The sequence below is a fragment of the Urocitellus parryii genome, chromosome 9, assembly GCF_045843805.1.
Source record: "Urocitellus parryii isolate mUroPar1 chromosome 9, mUroPar1.hap1, whole genome shotgun sequence".
NCBI classification, from domain to species: Eukaryota; Metazoa; Chordata; class Mammalia; order Rodentia; family Sciuridae; genus Urocitellus; species Urocitellus parryii.
In genome coordinates, this window is record NC_135539.1 from 102,877,094 (window position 1) to 102,900,223 (window position 23,130).

Below are 23,130 nucleotides of genomic sequence, written 5' to 3' on the forward strand. Positions count from 1 at the left end.
GCAGATATAAGGATATTTGATAAAAGAGGATATTAAAATTAACTTCAAAGTGATGATGTTTACAACCAAGTTCCAATCCTTCCTCCTCCAGGTACACACAGATACATACACAAACACATGTGTACTTGGATCTGTCCTTGTGTGGTAGCACCTATTTTCTTTTCTTCATTATAGGCTAATCGACTTTGACTTAATTGTAAAATCTCAGAAGGCAAGGATTATATTGTACTCATTTTGTATATCCTAATTGCACACCAGTTATAATAGATGTCCTCAGGTCAGTTGATTTGAATTTCATTACAGTAGAAACACTAGAAATCTAGTAATTCAGGGCTGGAACACACCTTCAGGAACATCTTTTCCATCTTTTACATTTACAGGTGATAAAGCAGGAACCAGAGAAGTTGAGTCATGCCTCCAAGTCTCACAGTTACTTAGTAGCAGACATGGAGCCAGTTCTAGGTCCATTCTACCCCCAGTTTAGTGACCTCTATTGGGAGGGGGGCTCACCATAACCCAGACAACTTTGGGCTTTGGAGAGTCATTCTCAGTTTGTTATCTGAATCTGAAACTGTTGGAACTGGAAGATTCTTCAGAGAGTCTCGTTCATTTTTCATGTTTGACAGATGAGGAGGTCAAGTGGGGTCTGCCTTAGCTTTCTAGGGCTGGTATAACAAAGTACCTCACAAACTGGGTGGATTAAGCAGCAGAGATATATTTTCTCACTCTTCTGGAGGGTGGAAAGCCAAGATCAGAGTATCATTGGGCTTGGTTCTTGGGAGGGCCATGAGGGAGCACTTGTTCCAGACCTCTTTCCTACCTTCTGGTATCTTCAAGCATCCCCTGGCTCTTACATGTTATTCTCCCTTAAGTGTTTAAATCATCTTCCTTCTGTACAATCCATTTCTGTGTCCAAACTTACCCCTTTTTACAATGATACAGTCAGATTAGGGCACACTTAATGGCCTTATCATAACTCAAAAGACTATTTTCAAAGGTCATTGGATGTACTTGGATTCAAATTTCCACTATTTTAATTTTTTTTTTGAGTGGGGGTACAATTCATAAGATGGCCTAGTTAATACTATTGGTTATAGCCACATGGGGACTTCTTGGGAATTTCCTGAAGAGAGCAGTATCCACATATCAGATATTCTTGGTTTTCAGTGGCTAGTAGTTAATGCTCTGTAATAGCCTCTGATACTTCTTGACCTGATCCTACTAGTCATGGGCTAGATCAAGTCCAATTCAAGCACAGATTCTTTTTCTTTAAATATGAAATGGGATTTCAAAATGGTGCTCTTCCCTCCTCAACATCCATCAAATCCCAAAGAGACACCAACAATGCCATTTTATAAGAAAAAAATGTTAAGAGTCCTATATTATATCAGACTACTTTCTTTTTCCTTGATAGAAAAAAACAAATTTTGGACACATGAAAAGGGAGAGCTTTCTAGGCAGAACTTTCTTGTTTTCAAGTAATCAAAGCAAAGATCATAGGAAAAGAAAGCTACTGATTTCTCACCTTTAAGGCAGCTTAGCCCATACTAATCTCCAGGACCCTCAACAATTTTTCTTTCTCCTTGATTAAAAGAGGACACAAGAAGTTAAGTTGAGGCCAGGTAAGAAGACGTTTGGGAAAAGATAAGGGAATTATTTCAGTTCCTCTGTAGTCATTCAGAAGTGATTAAAGGTAAGGAAAGGAAAGTAAGGGTAAGAAAAGACTTCCGGAAAGTACCTGCACACTCCTCCTGGCCATCTTTTACGTTCTTGTTCATCTGCCCCATCAGTGCTTTCTTCAAGGCAGTCAGGCAGTTGTTAAAAAGTCACCAACTGGTAGGGAAAACAAACAAAAACAACTCTTGTCATCAGGTTGAGAGATTCCTGTTTTGCTCTATGGGCTATTTCTCTTTAGTTACTGGTATGGTTTTAATTTTTATAGCAAGCTGGACTAGAAAACAAGGAAAAATTGCAGAAGAAAATCCACTGGGTCAGGGGGACATGTTTTCCATTTCTGTGCCACAAGTTAGCTCATAGTTAACTCATTAGGCTGTCATATAGTCACTATGAGTAGTGAGTGGTCAACTTCACCTGCACTCACAATTAATAGTGGTAGTTCTGTCTCGTGCTGACAGATATCACCTTTGAAATTCCAGTCTCTTCTCCTTCTTTAGTTGATCACAACTACCCAGATCGTTTGCTCTCTGTTATTAATGTAGTCAGTTCTGCCTCACATAAATGTGTGTGTGTGTGTGTGTGTGTGAATACAGTAATATTTTAATGTAAATTCTACCTTTCAGAAACCACAAATGAAAAGTGGGTTCATTTGTCCCGTGGAACCACTTTTTTAACATAGTGGTTTCATAAAGTCTCTGTGAAACCTACTTGATAGTATAAAAACAAAGCCACAAAAACATACTTCTTACAATGTCCGAATGATCAGATTAGACAGAAAGGGAGGTCTTCCCATTTTTGTCAGTTATGTTCACACATTATCCATGCCAGTTGTGATTGAATTTAAATTATTGAAATGTAGATTATGATCAGACCCAAAGAATAAAAATTCAGGAGTGGTATTATAGCCATTGTTATCTAATGCCCCAAAAATCTAATATAGAGCTAATCATTACCATCCCTTTTAAAGAAAAAAAAATTTAACAAAATGCCTCTGATAGCACCCCATAGATGTTCCAGCTTTCACTTGGGCAGTTAACCATCTGTAGTTGCTTCTCGCAACCTTGTGGTCAATTCCAGTTTGTGAAATACACAAACATGCATGCGTGCCCACACATATACATATAAAATCTCTAGGATCCAGGGCTGTGTGTTTTCTGAATCATATGTGAAAAGAGCAACTGGCTTAAAAATAGACTAAGTTTATATCTAACAAGGGTTGCACATCTGGGTTTTTATAGGTAGCTAAGATTAAACCATAGTGCCAGCGTTATCCTTTTCATCCCTAGTTCTTGGAAACATTAGGTTTATTGTATGAAAGAGAGAGAATCTCGCCAATGCCACATTGTGCAGTCATCTCTAAATAAACTTTGTTTGCAATCTCAGTGTGTCACTGCGGCACAATTACAATTCTAGCACGCTATGTTATTTGTTGAGAAGCGTCAATTTTTTGGGGGAACAGAGAAAGTACAGTTCAAAAACTGTGAGCAGGCAAATCGATGCCATGATTAACTGATATTAACAGACACTCTGAAGATTTAAAATGCTTGCTCTGTGTTTCAAGAAAGCAGCTAAGAAAAAAAATGCCTAGCAGGGGTTAAACCCAAATGCCTGCACTGCAGCCTATTTCTGTCAACACTCCGTTCAGGAAATAAACATTTATGCTTTCTGAAATGAAAGTGTATTTTTGAAGACTAGCCGTCAGATATTTTTTGCCCTTCACACTTTCAGATGCTTAGCCTTTTTTGTAAGTTGACTGCAAAGTGCATCAGTTTGCCAGTCTGAAAAAAAAAATGTGCTTGATGAGTGCCCATGGCACCACTGTCAACCTCCGAAGTTTCTTGCAGAAGAAGGCAAGAGAGTTGGCACAAAGCATGCTTTCTTCAAGCCTGTTACCTCAGGGGTACCTGCCTCTTGAGAAGCTTTTCAATCCTTCCAAATGATGTTATTCCCAACTGTCATCTGGTTTATTTGGAGCACACTGTGTTGCAGATAAACATGCTATTTAACTGTGGGTCAAGGTAGCGAGTCGTTCTGCTAAGCAAAATGCCCGAGATACATTAAATGGCACTGATTCCCGGACAGAAATGAAGAGAGATCAGAGTTGTCAGCGATATACAAGGAATGGGCTATAGCCAGTGAAGAAAAACAAAATGTGCCAGGGTATCAGTGTATTTTAAAAAGCTGTAATACGGCTGAACATTTAAAACTATAACCTGTCACACACCAAGGATTAAGATCTCCGGGTGTAGAAAACATGAAGTTCAAATGACACAACTGCAAAGCATATTTTATTTCACTTGGGAAAGAGGTTTCTCTCCAAAGATAACTAAATGTAATAGATGATGAGGACCTCTAACTTGTAGCCCGATAGCTATAAAACACCATTAAACACCTGGTAAAAGCACAAACAGGTAATGATCATTAGGATACAAGTACACAAGGCAACAGAGCCATCAGGTATTAGAAGATTCCTTGGACTCACTTTATTAAAACATTCATTCTCATTTAGGTGTTGGTTATTTAGGTTTTGAGACTTTGCTCATCCATATGGACTCACGGATAAGAAGTGTAGCTAGCAATTCTCAATTCAGGTAAAAGAATTTTATGGAATTAAAATAAAATCTCTGTTAGGTATTTGCCCTCTTTACTGACCATAGGAATGTGACTGTCTCATAATGAGGTGGTGTAACTGCTACTCAGGCATTTGTGCAGGAAAGCTCTTTGTGCCACCTTTGCCTTGCAGATTGCAGAGTTGTTATATAAAGGGTTAAAAATTTGAGACAGCTATTTAGATATACCATGAAGAAGTAGAAAAGTCCAGACTTTTATTTTATTTTGCAAAGCATAGTTCCTCTTTTTCCTGAGCTTTTGCCAAAATTACACTTCCTTGAATCCACTCAGAGAGGAGGATATTGAGCAAGTAAACTTGTCATCTCTCTTATGCTATAACCATCTCCCCATGCTTCCCAACCAAATTTTTTTTTAAAAAGTACCTTTTCATTATCTTTTTTCCTTCTCTTTATTTCATAGAGAAGTGAAATGAAAAGTTAGGTTTGCAAGAGGTATGAAACACACACGCACATGTACAAACACACAAATCATCAGCATCGAAAAAGTAAATTTCAGGATCAACCTAAAAAAAATGAAATTTTATTGCTTTTTACTTAATTAAACCCCAAAGAAATGTGTGAAACATTGTTGCGGCTGAAAAATTGTTAATTTGTAAATCACAGGGACAAAGGGGCCCCAGTGCAACTTTAAAGTTTCAGTGCACGTAAATGTCGATAGCGTGCCTTCTCCATCATCAGCACTAAATTCACATTGATGCCTCTTTTCTTCTCTGTATTGATCCTTCCATGAGAACGTAGATTTGTATCTGTTAATTAATGCGTCCTGAAACAGCGTTTGTATTAATCAGGCAGATAAGAAAAATTGGATGCCTGCACCCCCCTGACAACCGTAAAAGTGCTGGCCCTGATAAAATCGTGGATGGACCTCAATAAAAAAGTTCCTCCTTCCACTCAATAAACTAATCATCCTGCTTTTAATTATTCGGCAGAAAGATGTGTGGAGATTGGAGAATGTGTAAATCTATTTACTAACAGCAGTGTCTGGGAGGGAGAATTGGGCTGTCACAGGAAGGTGCTGCGGGCTACGCTCTCTGTCCATCTGCTACTGCAGAAAACTGCTGCTTAGGAGCATGAAAGACGGGAGAAAACCAAGGCAAATTGAAAAACCCTTTCCTTTTTTGATCTTAACTTCCCAAATGATAATTTGTTTTAGTTGTTGATATAATTTACCAAAATATCCCTACTTAGTATCTTTTCCAGAGTTAGATATCATTATCTGCACTGCACTTTATTTATTTATTTTTTCTTCTAGATCAGAGGAGATAGAAAGAAAAAGAAAAAAGAAATAGTGCATGTTTTTTGTTAGTTAGTTTTGTGAGTATAACATTCCCCAGATTGTAAGCACCTGGAGGTGCTATTTATGAGGTTATATCATTGTTTTTTTCTCTTTTGAATCTTCTTTTTAAAATGTTATCAATTATATGTCCAGTTCTAAGAGGATATTTATTAATTTAACCCTAAATTGCAATGATAAGAAAAAAAGAGATCTGGAAAAAGAAAACTTGCAAAGCCAGACAAAAATGAGCTCTGTCCTACAACATGTAAGCTCCTTGTCAGTGAAAACAATGATTTTCACACTTGCATAAAGACTCCTTTAGAAAAGTGGACTAACCCCTTTCCATGATTTTATGAAGCACTTATAGTTAGTGTTTTCACCAATAGGTCAGGAAATCATTCCCTGTTCTTTATTGTGCTGTAGCTTTTGGCATCATATGGAATAGGAACAATCTGATATGAATAAAAATGACAGCAACAATGACCCGAAGCAGGAGCCTAAAAAAGCTTGGGTGTAAGTGGATGTTTATAATTTCTGTAATATTTGAGTAATAACATCTGGAAAAGGAGTAAAATTAGATTTCTTAATTTGCATTATTAAAAATACCCTCTCCACCTTAGTGGAATTACTAATGGCAGGACCATGTATTATGGTGCTGTTGTTCTCAAAAAACATATGGGGGTAGCTGGTCATCCTTGGAGTTCCTAGAGATACCCTTGCAATGAACCTTTGCATTTTAAAGACTCTAGAAAAAGCATCTAATGGTTCAGATATCATTAAGACTTCATTTTAGAATATAGACCTAGATCTTGTGAGATACGACTATACGTATATGTTCTCCAGAGTATGCTTAATTGTACTACTTAATCTTTTATTATTGATCAACATTTTTTTTTATTTTAAATTTTTACATTTGTTTTTTTCAAGATTAGAAGAGACTTTGTGCTTGTGTGAATGAAGCCCAGATTTCTAGTGAAGAACTGAAGCAGTCAACCATATATTTCAGATAAAAATAATATATACTATAGCAAAAGTTATCAAATACATGGTATAAATGATTATCTGGATGGATATTGTATTTCCCACATGTAAAAATTAAGGTACAAGCTAATTGACCTGCTCAAGGTGAAACAGTTATTACCAAAGTAGAGCCAATATTTCCAATCCGTATCTTTCTTTCATTTCTTTTCTACCAAACCCTAATATGTTTATATTTAACTTTTAAAATAACTGAACTTGAGTAAAAATTGTGACTTTTTTACTTGGTGAAGAAGCCAAGCTGCTACGTATTCTTTATTTTATACCACTAGTTGCCATTTTAAAAATAAATTTATATTAAGTATCATTGGGGACAAATTATTCAATTGAGAAGGCTTGTCTAGTTGTAACTCCTCATTCACTATCATTACTGAGAAATGTTTTCAAGTTGCAGTCTACTGTGTGGCCCACCCTGTTTTCCTTTTTGTTGTTGTTTCTGGTTTTTTTTTAATTATTATTTTGACTTTTATATTGTTTATCAATATCAGTTTTTAAAAAGTATGTAGCTAAAAATCTGACTTCCCATAATACATTCCTAAAACCTTCACCAGTAATAAGCAATAAGGATTACATGGTATTTTTTTGATAAATAAAATTTTAAAATGTAGACCTTTATTTCATTTCCCTCAGCTGAGTCTATAAAACCTATAAAAACACCAACCAATCGAAGCTGGTTTGTAACTTTTACTTTGCTGTTCACAGAGTGATCAGGGGAAAATTTTAAGAGCTTCTAATCAAGGTTCAGCATCATTGTGAGCTCCAGTGCAGAAGCTGACTACCATATGAAACTAATGTTGCATTATGAAATTATGGCTTTAAAGTAACTTGATCTGCTCATCTTTTCATGCAGGCTTCTCCACACTGTCCCTGGCGGACCAGATGAGCCTTCTGCAGAGTGCTTGGATGGAAATTTTGATCCTTGGTGTCGTATACCGATCTCTTTCATTTGAGGACGAACTTGTCTATGCAGACGATTATATAATGGACGAAGACCAGTCCAAATTAGCAGGCCTTCTTGACCTAAATAATGCTATCCTGCAGCTGGTAAAGAAATACAAGAGCATGAAGCTGGAGAAAGAAGAATTCGTCACCCTCAAAGCTATAGCTCTTGCTAATTCAGGTTGGCATATTGACATGGTCATTGCTTCATTTTTTAATATGTCATTTTTACCCCCTTCCCTTAACTTCATCAGGGATTTGTTAGACCTAGTTTGTAAATTCTGTATGAGTCAGCAAAATTATAATCAGTGTAGCTTCCAAGAATAGTTAGAAATGAGAAAAATACACTTAAAAGGAATTATTTTTATTTTCCTTGCTTATTGAAAGCTGTGAAACTTTAACCACCTAATATACTTACTGATTTAGATCATAGCAGAGCGAAAGCTCTGGTATGAGCAACATAAGTAGATGCTCTGGGGACAAAATTAGCTCTGCTGTTGTTCATAGACTAGTCCATGTAAACGAATTGTGGAGCCAAACAAACCACTTTCTCTCAAAAATACACATTTTTACAATAGGGATAATGCTTTTATTGTTGCTTCTAATTTTAGTTATCAAACAAAACTCCATTTCTTACATTCTGAAATCCTCTAAAAGTCAAATGCTGCTGAAGAAGTATGTCCCTCAAAGGTCCCACCTGGGCAGCAAGGGTTAAGAATTATGGGGATAAATGTTCCTTCCATTTGAACTGAAACGTGCTAAAATAGGGAGCAACTCTGATAAGTAAAAATCGTTGGTGCTTTGTTGTTTTTTCCTTTGTGCCTCTTCTAATGCTTTATTGTGGTCTTAAGTCTCTTTTAGCATTTGCATAAAGTTCAGGATAGATCCCCCCTTAATGACGTGCCGATCATTAGATACCTGTGTGTCAATAACATGCTCTGATGCTATGTACCATTGACAGTCACACCGTGCCCCTCCATCTGCTTTTGTTTTGACCCTATCTTTGAACTTTATCTTGGTTGCCGGCCAGTAGTTTTCCCTTTAATTACAAGAAGGAAACTGTCAATAAAATCTGTTAAATGGGATGCAATGAGTGGCTTGAATGGGCGGATGGCTATTTGTTCAAATTCTGCAGCATTCAAGGTATTGACAGTTTGTTTTCTGGGGCCATATGTGACGATCAATCTCAGGCTGGGCTCAGCCGCGCTGAAAAATGAAAAACCAGATTGCTTTTGCTTACTTGTGGATGACGACTTTGTGATTTGGCACGGTCCTAGTGAGATGAGACCTTCTGCCCAAATTGCCCCCATGAGAGCTAGGGACGCGTGACTGTTTTTAGAAATAATTTTTAATTGATTTTGTAATTAACAGTTCATCTACAATATTGATGCATAAATCCTTGGACTGATAGGAGGGAAATTGTTTTCAACAATGAAGTTGTACTTTCCTATTTGTCTTCATAATGGAGTTTAGCATCGCACAGTTTTAATTGGGAATATAACCCCCTTCCTTACCACACTGTTCACCCCTCTTCTCCCACTCCTCTGTGAAACTATAAAATATGATTCTTTATGACAAATGGTTTATTGTCATAAACCCTCAGGAACCCTCTGCCTTGCTTGTGAGAAGGTAAAAGTGGGAGATGGGATAGAAGTTTTCTGGAAATTTATTAGTTTGTACAAACTTCACAGATGGATCTCTCATATTTAGGTGAAAGATTTTATAGCATTGCTTGGGGAGGCATTTTTATTTGGTAATAATGAAACAATTCTCATTTGAAACAATTAATTGGTCAATTGTTTTTAAAATAGAGTAAGTATGTTTTACATGTTTTATATTTCAAATTGCTTTTTAAAATTATTAGCTAATTGTGAATGCTGAGCAATGCTAAAGCTTTATCATAAAAATTGCTAAAAGTTTATAATTTTAGATGTTAGATGTATGCTTTATGGCTAAGTATTATAATTTAGAGTACCTTAATTAGTAGCAGCATTTATGTCTCTGTTGCTTAGAAATATAGTCATTAATATTGTTGATATATAAATGTTCTAATCCCACATACTCTGCTGTTGGGGGAAGAAGTGACCTACTTTACAACAGTGACTGGTGATTAGACTTTATTTAAAGAACTTGTTAGTTTATTTTTCTGTTTAAAGCCAGAAATATTTATTTACCAAGCTTTTCTGTTTCTCCTATTATCATATTTGCTTTGCAGGAAATTTCTGCATGGCACAAATTTTTTCTGCAAGTGATTCTAACCCTTTTTTATTTTTAGCCTCTTAATACCAAGAAAATTAATTGAACCAAACTCCATACTAAAGAAGACGTGATTAAGGACTATAAAAACTATTTTAACCTCTACATTGTCCCACCTTTCCTGTGCTGTAAACTTTTGTTCACCATCTAACACACAAGCACCACATTTTTAGTTTGGGGAAAACAACTCAAAAATCCTTTTTTCTTTTTCTTTTTACATTGCTGTCAATGTAAATCTATTTTATTTCAGTTTTTTAGTCATAAAATTATAGGTTTGTCTAGATTAGAACCAGTGTAAGTTTCTTTAACTACTCATGAACACATCAGTATGAAAATATTTTAATACTTTTCATAAATATCCTAAAAAACTCCTAGATTTGCTTTTAGTATTTAGGAATTTCAAATGAATATAAATGACGTTTTATGCAAAAAATCCCTAATGTTATTTATGTAAGTATTTTAGCTTTCCCTGTATAGCTATGTGTTAATAACCAATGTCCAATTTATCTAGATTTCATGTTATTTTAAACATGTGTCTTCATTAAAAAATTATAAATATTATGCTTGGGAAATAAGGCACTTGACCTCCTATAATGACTGTCATATTTTTTGTGGTGGTGTTTCTGTCGTATGTGAATTCAGGAAAACATGACACCAGAACAACATTGGTAGTATATTGCCTATCTTCAAGTACATGGCTCAGAATAGCACCATGATGAACTAATACTGCAATTCTTACATACATGTATTTGAAAATCCTAAATAATTATTTCAATTACTTTTGAACATAACAAATTTATAGACTCATATAAGCTGTGTTTTCTCTTATCTTTGAGTATTAACATTGAGAAATTAATTATTGCACCCATGATGCAGCTCTGTGGGATCAAATTTAAAAAGAAAAATCTAGGTCACAATTTTAACATGGTAATTTGTAGATTCCAGTCTTCTCATGCATGCACCATGAGGTTAGACTGATCTCTCGAATTGTTTCCATTTGGGGGAATTCTATGATTTTATGATGAATTTTATCTTTGTATTGGAGAATATTGTGAAATATTGTTATAAGCATTTTGGGTAAGGTTATGCCACAGGATTCTATTCTCTTGATTGATTCCATTGATTCATATACCTATGAATTTGTTTGAAAGTGCTATCACTGGTCCCAATGTAATATACTCATTTTCACATAGTGGAAGATGAAAGGAGTCTAAAAATTATGAATCACCTTAGGTCTGATTATTCTCTTTTGTTCAAGTCACAAGACCTTTATACTTCATAGTTGCCACTCACATTTTAACTTTTGTCACCCTTGTCCTGTCCCCAGTCTGAAAACAGGTGAGTTCATTCCTTTCAAAAATAAGTATTTTTAAAGTTAGGGATTTTTTTTTTAACTTCTACACGGTATTTCTGGAAGGATAGCACCTAATGATACACAGCTAAAATTAATACTTTGGTCATCAACTTCAAATCCTACATAATTATAACAACCTCATAATGGCAATATGAGAATAATGGCAAGAAAAAAAATGTACATGTTCTTAGCTGATTTTACTATAAGTTGAAATAATTTTTTCTTTTATATTCTGGAGATGATTTTATCTAATGTCCAAGATATTATTTTTTTATAGAATCTTTCTGTAGCCATTTTTTTCTTTAATTCTCTTTTGGTTAATCTCATTTGATTCCTACAACATACCCATGCTGTAGACATGTCTAAATCATTTTACAGATATCTGAAGTGAGCTGATAAAGAAGTATGGTCTCTGTGAAGCAGAGAGTTGGATCTTCTGTCCCTTGCTATCTAGTGAGCTATTTGTATTTCATAAATAATTATGTATTATATCTTTAAAAGGCTCAGTGTAGAATACTAGAGCCATTGTAATTTCATATTCAAGAACCTAAATTAACATTTTTATATTTAGTTAAGAATTGTGTGCCTTCTTCTTTTATTTTGCTGTCTTTTTGAATTTAAGTTACAATTGTTCTTCAGTATCTGGAAAAATTGGTTCCAGGACCTCTCTGCCCACCCATGGACTCCAAAATACACAGTTTCAAGTCCCTTATACAAGATGGCAGCACTTGCATATAACCTATGTACACCTCCTGTATACTTTAAATCATCTCTAGATTACTTATAATACCTAATACAATGCAAATGCTAAATAAATAATTATTATATTGTGTAGGGAATAATAGCAAGAAAAAAATCCGTACATGTTCAGAACAAACACAGTTTATCTTTTTGGATATTTTCTATCCATGGTTGGTTGAATCTATGGATCTATATTCCTCAGATAGGGAGAGCTGACACCTATAAAACCACCCAGGAAAATGACAAACTGAATTTAAGAGGAAATGCTTACCATGTGATTTTTAGTGTCTTGTGGTAAATGAGCATGGTAGGTAGATCTTTTACCCAGACTAAAAAGTAGTTCATGCTAAATAAGAGATAAGAAATCAAAATTATAATTTTCTACCTTCTAGTCTACATTTTTAAACAGAAATCTAACATTGCTTCTCAGGTTAATTATATTTCAGATGATATATTTGAAAAGTATTTTTAATGCAACCTTTAATTTTCATATATATTATGATATTGCAAAATTTTAAGCAAAACAAAAAAATAGTTCTTAAATATACTTTTTTAATGCTTTGTGATTACTGTGCCTTGGCACAGTATAAAACATATTTGCTGCAAAAATATCTGTATTTTCAACCTGAGTAGTAGCAAACAAAATACTCTGAAGTTGCTTTACTTTGAGGTTTTCAGTGACTATAACGTCAGTTTCATTTATGGGTCTAAGACAAAGAGCAATCTATTACAAAACTTAATTAGCATGATGCAGATCATGTTTGATGCCATGGAAGGTTGAAGTATCCATCAACCAAGTTGACGTCAACATTCGCTTATCCACTAAAATTATCTTTAACACTTCTACTAAATGGAGTTAGAAAACTCCTGGCAAAGTTTTAAGAGATGGGGGCTGGGAGATACATGGGAAGGCCTTAAGCAATTGTAGGGAAATAGAGAAGACCTAGCAGAGAAATCCCATTATACAAGGTAAAGGTAACAATGATAACGGTAATCTGGGATTTGTGAGGGGAAGCCTGGAGGAAAGAAACTATAACCATGGAGTTTTTCTGTGGTTCAGTGTTTCCTATAAATACAGTAAGAGTAATTTGTGGGTTTTCGTACATGTAGCAGAAGCTGACTTTTTAACCAGGGCATGGAATGAGGAGAACAGTCCTTTTGAAAAAAATAAATGGGCCTTAATGGAAAACTGTGTAATTGAAAGCTCTAATCTTCTTATCATAGTTGAGGATAAAATTAGAATTATTGTTATTATTTCCAATATTAGCATCATAAATTCTCTGGTTTGTAAAAGACCTAAAATATTTCTTTTTATCCAACTTTCTTCTTGGTATATAAACAGCTTCTTTGGTATTTTTGTACATGTTTCTACAGTCTATGGATTTCCTATAAAGAAATTGCTTTCTAGAAGAGACCACCCCATCAGAAGTTTCTCATTCCCTCTCCTATCTCTCTCACCATTTTAATGCAAAAGAAGACACACACAAAAATGCATGATTCAATATGTTTTTTAGCTTCTTATGCTAATAATAAATCACTACAACTTGAGGGTTTTAAACAATATACATTTATTCTCTTACAGTTCTGAAGGTTAGATGTCTAAAATCAGCTTCACTAGGTCTCCGACAGGTATAGAAGGGCTACCTTCCCTGGGGAGGCTCCAGGGTTTAGGCTGTTCCCTTGCCTTCTCTAGCTTATACAGCCACATCCATGGAGTTTCTTGGCTCCTGGCAGCTTCCTCTGTCTTTGAAGCTGTTGCTGTAGCATTTCAACTCAGTTGTGAGTAACACCGCCTTCTTCTTCCCTCCTTTGCTTTCATTGAGGGGCCTAGGATTATCTCCTGTATCAATACACAATAGGCCCTCAATCACATGTGTAAAGTTCCTTTTGCCTTGAATGCTAAAATCCACAGGTTTCACAGAGAGTAGGACCTGGTTATCTTTGGAGCCATTTTTCAGTCTATTACAATGAATACAGGGTTCAAGAAGTAAAGCTTTGTAACGTATCCCTCCTGTCCCAATCCCAGCCTCCATGACTCAACCTCCTTTCTTCCACAAAAGTAATTTTTCCACTTTTTACAAAAAAAAGTACCAAATATAACATATGGATTAAAAATAGGGAGAATGGATTCTAGGAAAATGGCAGTGGTGGCAGCAAAAATTTTTTTCATATCTCTCTCTCTCTCTCTCTCTCTCTCTCTCTCTCTCTCTCACATAAAAAATAAACATTTTTGTGGAAAGTCCTATCCTGACTTTCATAGTTATCACTCCTTGTGTTTCATCACCTTATTACTAAATGTGAACATATCCTTAGGTATATAGTTTAGTCTTGTCCATTAAAACTTTTATGTGTACACACACACATTTTATTTTCTTATGCAATACTAAGTACTAAACCCAGGGATACCCTACCACTAAGCTACATCTCCATTTTTTATTTTTTATTTTTAGACAGAGTCTCCCTAAATGAGCTTGTCTAGTTCGGAGCTTGCAATCCTCCTGCCTCAGCCTCCAGAGTAGTTGGGATTACAGACATGGGCCACTATATCTGGCTTTAAAAAATAAATATGGATGGATTTTCAGGTTTCTATATCTAAATCTACAAGTTTCTCCTTCATTTTTGTTTTATCTACTAAACAAGCCATAGCATTTGACAGTCTAGATTTTGAAGATTTCAGTTCATTGTGTTTTTCTGCTTTTTGCATTTTGTACAAATTGGTAACTGGACTCAGAGACTAACTCAGACCCAGATTCTATCCCGATGTCACCTGAAGCTGGTGTGTTGTTCATTGGGAAGTACATACTGTCTGGGATGTTAGCAGCTGTGGATGTTCATTACCTGAATTCATTGGGGATTGTACAATGGTGATTTGTAATTTTGTAACCGGTTTTCATTCAGTTACCGGTGAAATAGTTTAGGAAGAGTAGTACAAATGTTTGATTCTTTTTCCTTCTTTACCAGTTTTCAGAATTAAAAAAAAAATTGCTTTCTTCTTAATATAATGATAAATACATATCCAATATATTTAATGGACTTCAATAAATTATAATTATAACCCTTTTTGAAATTCAGGTTATTCCATTTTTGTTCAGTGGAAACCTTTTCAGGTTGGCTTCTGAAATCTTTTTTAGATTGATCTTGTAGTTATAAATAGTATTCATGCCATTTGGTATGACAAGATGTTTCATATTCATTTTAAAGATTTCCTGAACACAGCCTAGAATCAGATTCTAGGTGTACCCCTGGGTGCTAGGGGTACATTCTGGGTGGACTGTCCTTGCTAGGTCCTTTCCATGAACAAAGTAGGAATACAGATCCACTAAGCATGTGTGTATGTGTGTGTGCATGTGCGCATGTGCACATCTTAGGGATACTTCATCACCTATTTCTGCTGTAAACGTCATAAATTTCTAGATTTGCCATATAGTTGCTCTGTTTTATTGTCATTTTATATGCACATTTGGAGAGATTTTAAAAAATTGCTGCTCCTATCACCAGTTTACTAGAATCCCATCTACCTATTTTTCACCAAAATTTTATGACAAATATCTTTTTTCTCTAAATTTAGGGGCAACTCTGTATGTTAATCAAGAGCCCATTTGCCATGTAGTCAGTCAGTGTTCTTCAGGACCTTAGTTGATCATGACCCTTAGGTTCACTCTGTTGGGACTCTTCATGAATTAGTGTTGAAATTTTGATACATTAATTCTCTATTAGAAAATGGACCTTTGTTCACATCTTCATCCTTTCCAGCCAATTCTGTTTCATTCCTTTAATGATTGGACAGAGTCACAATGACCTGCCCTTGCCACTCTTCATATAGGCAGTACAACAAACACCAAAGATAGTCAACACCTGTGCTCCACCGAAAAGGTTATCCTGCTGGTTTAGATCATGTACTAGACTTGACTCTGAATGCACTTGGTGCATTTCTAGCATTTGGACCCATCCTCAATATGAGATTTGGCAACTTTTTAGAAAATATTGTCAAGGGTGAGCTATAGTTGCTGAAGACAATACCCAAACAGGACATGGGCATTTTGGAGTCGCTACACCCATGCCCACAAAAATAAATATTTTAACATAGAAAAGGGAAGTGTTTTACTCCAGGTAAGACATAAAAAGAAAATTTCTTTCATAATGTCTCTAAGTCTCATTGAATTTCGCAACTGCAGATATAAGGCTGTTTAGCTATGTTCCCAGAGTAAATGATCTGAACTAGGCACATTCCTTTAGGATCCCATTCACAGAATAAAATATTGAACGTTATTAAAGAATTCTATTTTATTGTTTGGTATTGAAACTTATTTGGTTGACAACGCATGGACACTTGCACTCTGGTTATTTTTGAAATCTTGTTTCTTTTTAAAAGCATTTGTTTGTTTTATTGTTCAGTTTATTAGTTCTCAGTACCGGTTTGGCAGAATTGCCTAGATCTTTTTAAAAATACCAATGTCCTGGATTTAATCCCAGTATTTTGATTGAATAGGTCTGGGCCTAGATATCCAAGTTCTTTAACAGCTTACCGATGTTTTGAATGTGCAGTCTCACTTTGTCAGATTGAGTTCATAAAGCAGTGATCCTCATTATTAAGTTTAGCTGGTTTGCATTAGCACACATACTGGTACTATTTCCTTTGAAGCATAGTTAAAAAAGAACCAGCACTAACAACCAAAGCTAAATAATTACACAAATTAATGCCAGTTCTGTTAAGCCTGGCATGTACATGTAAATTTAGCCCAAAGAACAAAACAGATTAAAGCCACAGAGCCAGAACTTGAACTAGGATCTCTAATGGAGATTAATATTTTCTTCAGCAGTCTGCCAGCTGAATCATGGTCTAATTAAATAGTTCAGATTTAGTGAGTTTGCATTTAAAGTATTAGCAGATCCGAGAATGGGTAAAGCTAAAATGAGTTAGAATCTTTTCTGTAAATGGGAAGTTAAATTATCATAGTAATTTGATTAAATCATTTTTAAATCTCTCAAGCTAAATCACAGCCTTTAAAGAATAGTTTGAAGTCTTAATTGCTGTTTGTGAGCATATCTCTCTGCTATTTGTTCTCGCCTCATTTCCTGTGACATCCCCTAATATATCTCCTGCTGAGCAGAGTAGTGGGAAAGGCAAGGCTCAGGGTGTGGGCTGAGGTGACTGTTGCTAACTGTAAGCATTTTAAGGTTCTCTCATATAGAAAAGGGGAGTCTCTCCTGGATCGTTCCAGTACTTAGAACCAGGACTTGAGGAAGGAATTTGGAAAGATTTGGGAATAGACATATGAGGAAGAGGTTTCTAATAATTAGTTTTTTTCTCTTGTCAAGTAGAATATTCTACATATACCTGGGAATGTTCTTGCTATGAGTGTTGTAGAGAACATTGCTGCTGATGATGGAAGTTTCAATAAAATGAGCTCAAAGGTCAATTGCATCTCACTTTTTTACAAAAGGAAATGGTAACGTGTTATACATTTAGCAACATAATTTTTATTCAAAGAAAAACAAGTTTAAGGAGAACTCCAACGCAGTATCAGAGATACCGAACTGGTTGGGCCATTAGGAGCTGAAATGGTGCAATGTTCAACTCCAAAGGGATGATAAATCTATGGCTTTTATTCTTTCTTTGATTCTAGTTGGAAAATATTTATTTCATTTTACTTTTGTTTTGTCTCTAATGAATGTAATTCTCATCTTCCCCTTCCATCTGTCATCCTGTTTTTCCATATAAATGGCTAACTTGCAGTCCCAGAACAGGTTAGATAATTCATTTAATCTCCATTCCCTTATGTACAAGGTGTTTACTGCCTTTTATATACCTAGAGATTCACCAGTAGAGTATGTCTGTGCCCTATCCCGATTTTTCTTTCTGGTGGCATTTAAGCGCAAAAATAGAAAAAAAAGAAAAATATATGAGAGTACATGACTTCACACCTCCATGACTATGCTTTCATTGCTAACTTTACCAACACTTAGGGACTTCAGAACCCATCCATGCTGGCTTCTCAAAGAGGACACTAAGGGAGGTGGATGAGCTTGCCATGTGGATAGGAGCCAGACTGGAGAAAAGTCTAGGTGTACTGTTGGTGAGGTCCCCAGACTTGGTTCAACGCTCTTCCACACTTTGAAGGATTCCATTTTTTTTTTATCTGTTTACTTTACCAAGCAGAAATTATATCTTGAGCAGTAACTAGTGAAAACAACTATATTCCAGATTATTAAAATTATTTTCAAGAAATATGTCATTAATTGTTGTTATATGAACAGGGGCCAATCCACCAATGATGTGGTGAAATGATTCAAAATGACAGCACTGACGAAAAACAACGAACAAAATGCACAGAAGTTGAAAAAAAACACGTGTTACCTCTTATAGCCATCTATCTTTTAATGACTTTGCCTGTTTCTTTTTTATTATATGGTTAGCCACTTGATTTTAAATTATGTTTCCTCTTTTTTCGTTCCCTTTTTGCCTATATTTGAATTGTATGAAAGATTGGGCTAACTACATATATCTTAGAACTCAGCGTTCTCAGAGAACTAGAATTATTAAACATGAAGAATCCCCCAAAGACTCCATTATGTGTAATTAACAGATAAACTGTCATCAGAATCAATAAAACGTGCTAAATGATTCAAACTTGTATATAATTAAGTGTCTGTTTTAGCGCTTGAGCTGTAACTTTTATTTTTCCCCCCACATCTCACATTTCTCCCAAGAAGAATTGTGACAACCTTGTTAACCCTTTCTTTGCCCGATTGAATTAGATTTTCAAATTAGTCAGCTCAGGGGCAAAGTTCACCTTCACAAATGTGAAGAAAATATTTCACAACTCAGTAACCTAAAGACACCATTTGTTTTTCAGCAGAAAGATGGGGAGTATGTAAGGATGCTTTAATGAACTGTTACTAGTACATTAGAAATCCTGAAAGGAAAAAGAATTTATTGTGAATATGATATAGTGCTAGATTCAATGTATTCACATGGAGTTGTTAATTAAGATCTTAGTCATCAACTTTTTCCCCTCTGGGAAATATGAGCTTTTTACAGACAAGATCGAGATTTTTAAACAACTTTATCTCAGATGGCACTTAGAATAACACTTTGAATAGATGACCTCCCATCATTTTTTGTTGAATGAATGAATAGCTGAATAAGACAACGAATAAAAGAGCTGAGATTGTAATCTGTTAATAGGAAATTTTGTCTTATTCAGTGTTAAGAGGTTAAAAAAACAAAAACAAAAACGCAGACAAGATTAACTAATAATCTTTTAGAATCATCCCCATATTCCATTCTAGTATAGAAAACTACTGTAGTAAAATTTAGGAAAAGAAAACATATTTTTAGATATGTGAGACTCTGAACAAATCACAGCTTTGACTTTAGGGAAGTATAGGAGTACAATTTGTTAGTATTTTGTTGAGAGTTTTTGTATTGATGCTCACCAGGGATATTGGTATATAGTTTTCATTGTGTCCTTGTTTGGTTCTAGTGTCTATTTAACTTTTTATAACTTTAAGCTGCAAAGGCTTATTATTCACATGATTATTTGTATGTTTTGCTTCCTTGCACAGACTCCATGCACATAGAAGATGTGGAAGCCGTTCAGAAGCTCCAGGATGTCTTACACGAGGCCCTGCAGGATTATGAGGCTGGCCAGCACATGGAAGACCCTCGCCGAGCTGGCAAGATGCTAATGACGCTCCCGCTCCTGAGGCAGACGTCCACCAAGGCTGTGCAGCATTTCTACAACATCAAACTGGAAGGCAAAGTCCCCATGCACAAACTTTTTTTGGAAATGCTGGAGGCCAAGGTCTGACTAAAAGCTTCCTGGGCCTTCCCATCCTGCACGTTGAAAAAGGGAAAATCAACCCGAGAGTGATGTCGAAGAAACTTAGAATTTAGTTACCAACATCAGAAACCAACACAGACTGCACTGATATTTTAGCAGCAAGACTTTGAAGCAGCTTTCAGATTCCTCCATATCTTCCGGATGCATTTTTCTTTCTACTTTTATCTCTCATCCCTTCGCTCTCTTTCTTTCTTTCTTTTTCATATCTCTTCTTCTTTATGTTTTTCTCCCTCCCTTCTTCCCCCTCTCTCTCATTTCTTGACTTCCTTCATTACTGATTCTTTCTCTCCCTCATTTCCTTCCTTCCTTATCATTTCTTCTCCTGCTTCCTCTCTTTTCTCATCCTCTTGTTTTATTCTACAATTTAAATAGCTCTAATCATAAGGAAAATTTCCTGCCTTCCTCCTCCCCTATCACCCCCTCTCCTCTTCTTCTTCTTCTTTCTTTTCTCATTTCCTCTCCTCTCCTTTCCTTCCTTCTGCTGCTAAACTTTTAAAAAGAGGTCTCTAACTGAAGAGAGATGGAAGCCAGCCCTGCCAAAGGATGGGGATCCATAATATGGATACCAGTGAACTTATTGTGAACCATAATGTCCCCAATGACTAAGGAATCAAAGCGAGAGAACCAACATACCTAAAAGTACAGTGCAACAGAAGCGAATTGACTGAGTGCAGTATTAGATTTCATGGGAGCAGCCTCTAATTAGACAACTGAAGCAACATGGCATCGGCTGCTTCTTATCATTGCTTTTCCATCTAGATCAGTTACAGCCATTTGATTCCTTAATTGTTTTTTCAAGTCTTCCAGGTATTTGTTAGTTTAGCTACTATGTAACTTTTTCAGGGAATAGTTTAAGCTTTATTCATTCATGCAATACTAAAGAGGAATAAGAATACTGCAATTTTGTGCTGGCTTTGAACAATTATGAACAATAATGAAGGACAAATGAATCCTGAAGGAAGATTTTTAAAAAAATGTTTTGTTTCTTCTTACAAATGGAGATTTTTTTGTACCAGCTTTACCACTTTTCAGCCATTTATTAATATGGGAATTTAACTTACTCAAGCAATAGTTGAAGGGAAGGTGCATATTATCACGGATGCAATTTATGTTGTGTGCCAGTCTGGTCCCAAACATCAATTTCTTAACATGAACTCCAGTTTACCTAAATGTTCACTGACACCAAGGATTAGATTACACCTACTGTGACTCTGAGCAGTCACATATATAAGCATTGCACATGGAATACAGATCTGTAGAATTGTCACGATCACACCTCTCTGCCTGGGAAGTAAAGTTGCCATAGGATTTCTAGCTGCCCTGGTGGTTAGGAATGAGATACTGCCTGTTTGCAAAGTTACAGACCTTGTCTTAGAAGGAGCTGTGAGCCAGTATTCATTTAAGTGGCAATAAGGCAAATGTCAGAATTTAAAATATATATATATATATATATCTCAATCACAAAAAAAAAAAAATCATCAAAGACAGCAGACACCTGACCAAATTCTAAAACCCAATCCATAAGAGTTTATTCATTTAGGAATGTTCATTTGTATTAATCTGCAGTTTTTACCAAGAGCTAAGCCAATATATGTGCTTTTCAACCAGTATTGTCACAGCATGAAAGTCAGTCAGGTTCCAGACTGTTAAGAGGTGTAATCTAATGAAGAAATCAATTAGATGCCCCCGAAATCCACAGTCGCCGAATAACCAATAAACAGTAACCTCCATCAAATGCTATACCAATGGACCAGTGTTAGTAGCTGCTCCCTGTACTATGTGAACAGTCTTATTCTATGTACACAGATGTAATTAAAATTGTAATCCTAACAAACAAAAGAAATGTAGTTCAGCTTTTCAATGTTTCATGTTTGCTGTGCTTTTCTGAATTTTATGTTGCATTCAAAGACTGTCGTCTTGTTCTTGTGGTGTTAGGATTCTTGTGGTGTGTGCTTTTAGACACAGGGTAGAATTAGAGACAATATTGGATGTACAATTCCTCAGGAGACTACAGTAGTATATTCTATTCCTTACCAGTAATAAGGTTCTTCCTAATAATAACTAAGAGATTGAAACTCCAAACAAGTATTCATTATGAACAGATACACATCAAAATCATAATAATATTTTCAAAACAAGGAATAATTTCTCTAATGGTTTATTATAGAATACCAATGTATAGCTTAGAAATAAAACTTTGAATATTTCAAGAATATAGATAAGTCTAATTTTTAAATGCTGTATATATGGCTTTCACTCAATCATCTCTCAGATGTTGTTATTAACTCGCTCTGTGTTGTTGCGAAACTTTTTGGTGCGGACTCGTTTCCAAAACTATTGCTACTTTGTGTGCTTTAAACAAAATACCTTGGGTTGATATTTCATCAACCCAGTGCTAGGAATACTGTGTATCTATCATTAGCTATATGGGACTATATTGTAGATTGTGGTTTCTCAGTAGAGAAGTGACTGTAGTGTGATTCTAGATAAATCATCATTAGCAATTCATTCAGATGGTCAATAACTTGAAATTTATAGCTGTGATAGGAGTTCAGAAATTGGCACATCCCTTTAAAAATGAATAACAACAGAAAATACAACTCCTGGGAAAAAAGGTGCTGATTCTATAAGATTATTTATATATGTAAGTGTTTAAAAAGATTATTTTCCAGAAAGTTTGTGCAGGGTTTAAGTTGCTACTATTCAATTACACAATATATAAATATAATATATACAATATATACATCGTTTTCACTGTATCACATTAAAGTACTTGGGCTTCAGAAGTAAGAGCCAACCAACTGAAAACATGAGATGGAGATACACTAAAAGAATGAGATACAATTTTTAGTTTTCAGTTTGTCTCTCAGCATCACAAAAGAACAAGTATTTCACAAATAGAAAAAAAAATTGAAAAATTAAAATGTAGATCTAAAAGAACTGCACGGGCTTTAGGGTAAATACTCATCTTAAAATCTTGCTTGAGGAAGGTTTTTCAAGTTTCAAGCAAGACCATTTACTTAATGTGAAGTTTTGGAAAGTTTTTAAGGTGTATGTTTTAGCCATATGATTTCAATTTTTATTTTGCTTCTTTTAGGTTTGTTCTTATTTAAAGCAATATGATTGTGTGACTCCTTGTAGTTACACTCGTGTTTCAATCAGATCAGATTGTTGTATTTATTCCACTATTTTGCATTTAAATGATAACATAAAAGATATAAAAAATTTAAAACTGCTATTTTTCTTATAGAAGAGAAAATGGGTGTTGGTGATTGTATTTTAATTATTTAAGCGTCTCTGTTTACCTGCCTAGGAAAACATTTTATGGCAGTCTTATGTGCAAAGATCGTAAAAGGACAAAAAAATTTAAAC

The 23,130-nt window shown here is 35.2% G+C and overlaps 1 protein-coding gene across 11 annotated transcripts in view; it reads left to right on the forward strand.

Annotated features, from left to right (window-relative positions):
* Esrrg (estrogen related receptor gamma) overlaps positions 1–22,358 on the forward strand; it is a 593,548-nt gene extending 571,190 nt beyond the window's left edge. For all 11 annotated transcript variants that reach the window (XM_026387967.2, XM_077802283.1, XM_026387968.2 and 8 more), the window contains 2 exons: positions 7,472–7,741; positions 19,481–22,358. In XM_026387967.2, coding sequence (XP_026243752.1) covers positions 7,472–7,741; positions 19,481–19,725 — 515 coding nt within the window. In that variant the 3' untranslated portion in view covers positions 19,726–22,358. The remainder of the gene's footprint in view (positions 1–7,471; positions 7,742–19,480) is intronic.
* The last annotated feature ends 772 nt before the right edge of the window (positions 22,359–23,130 follow it).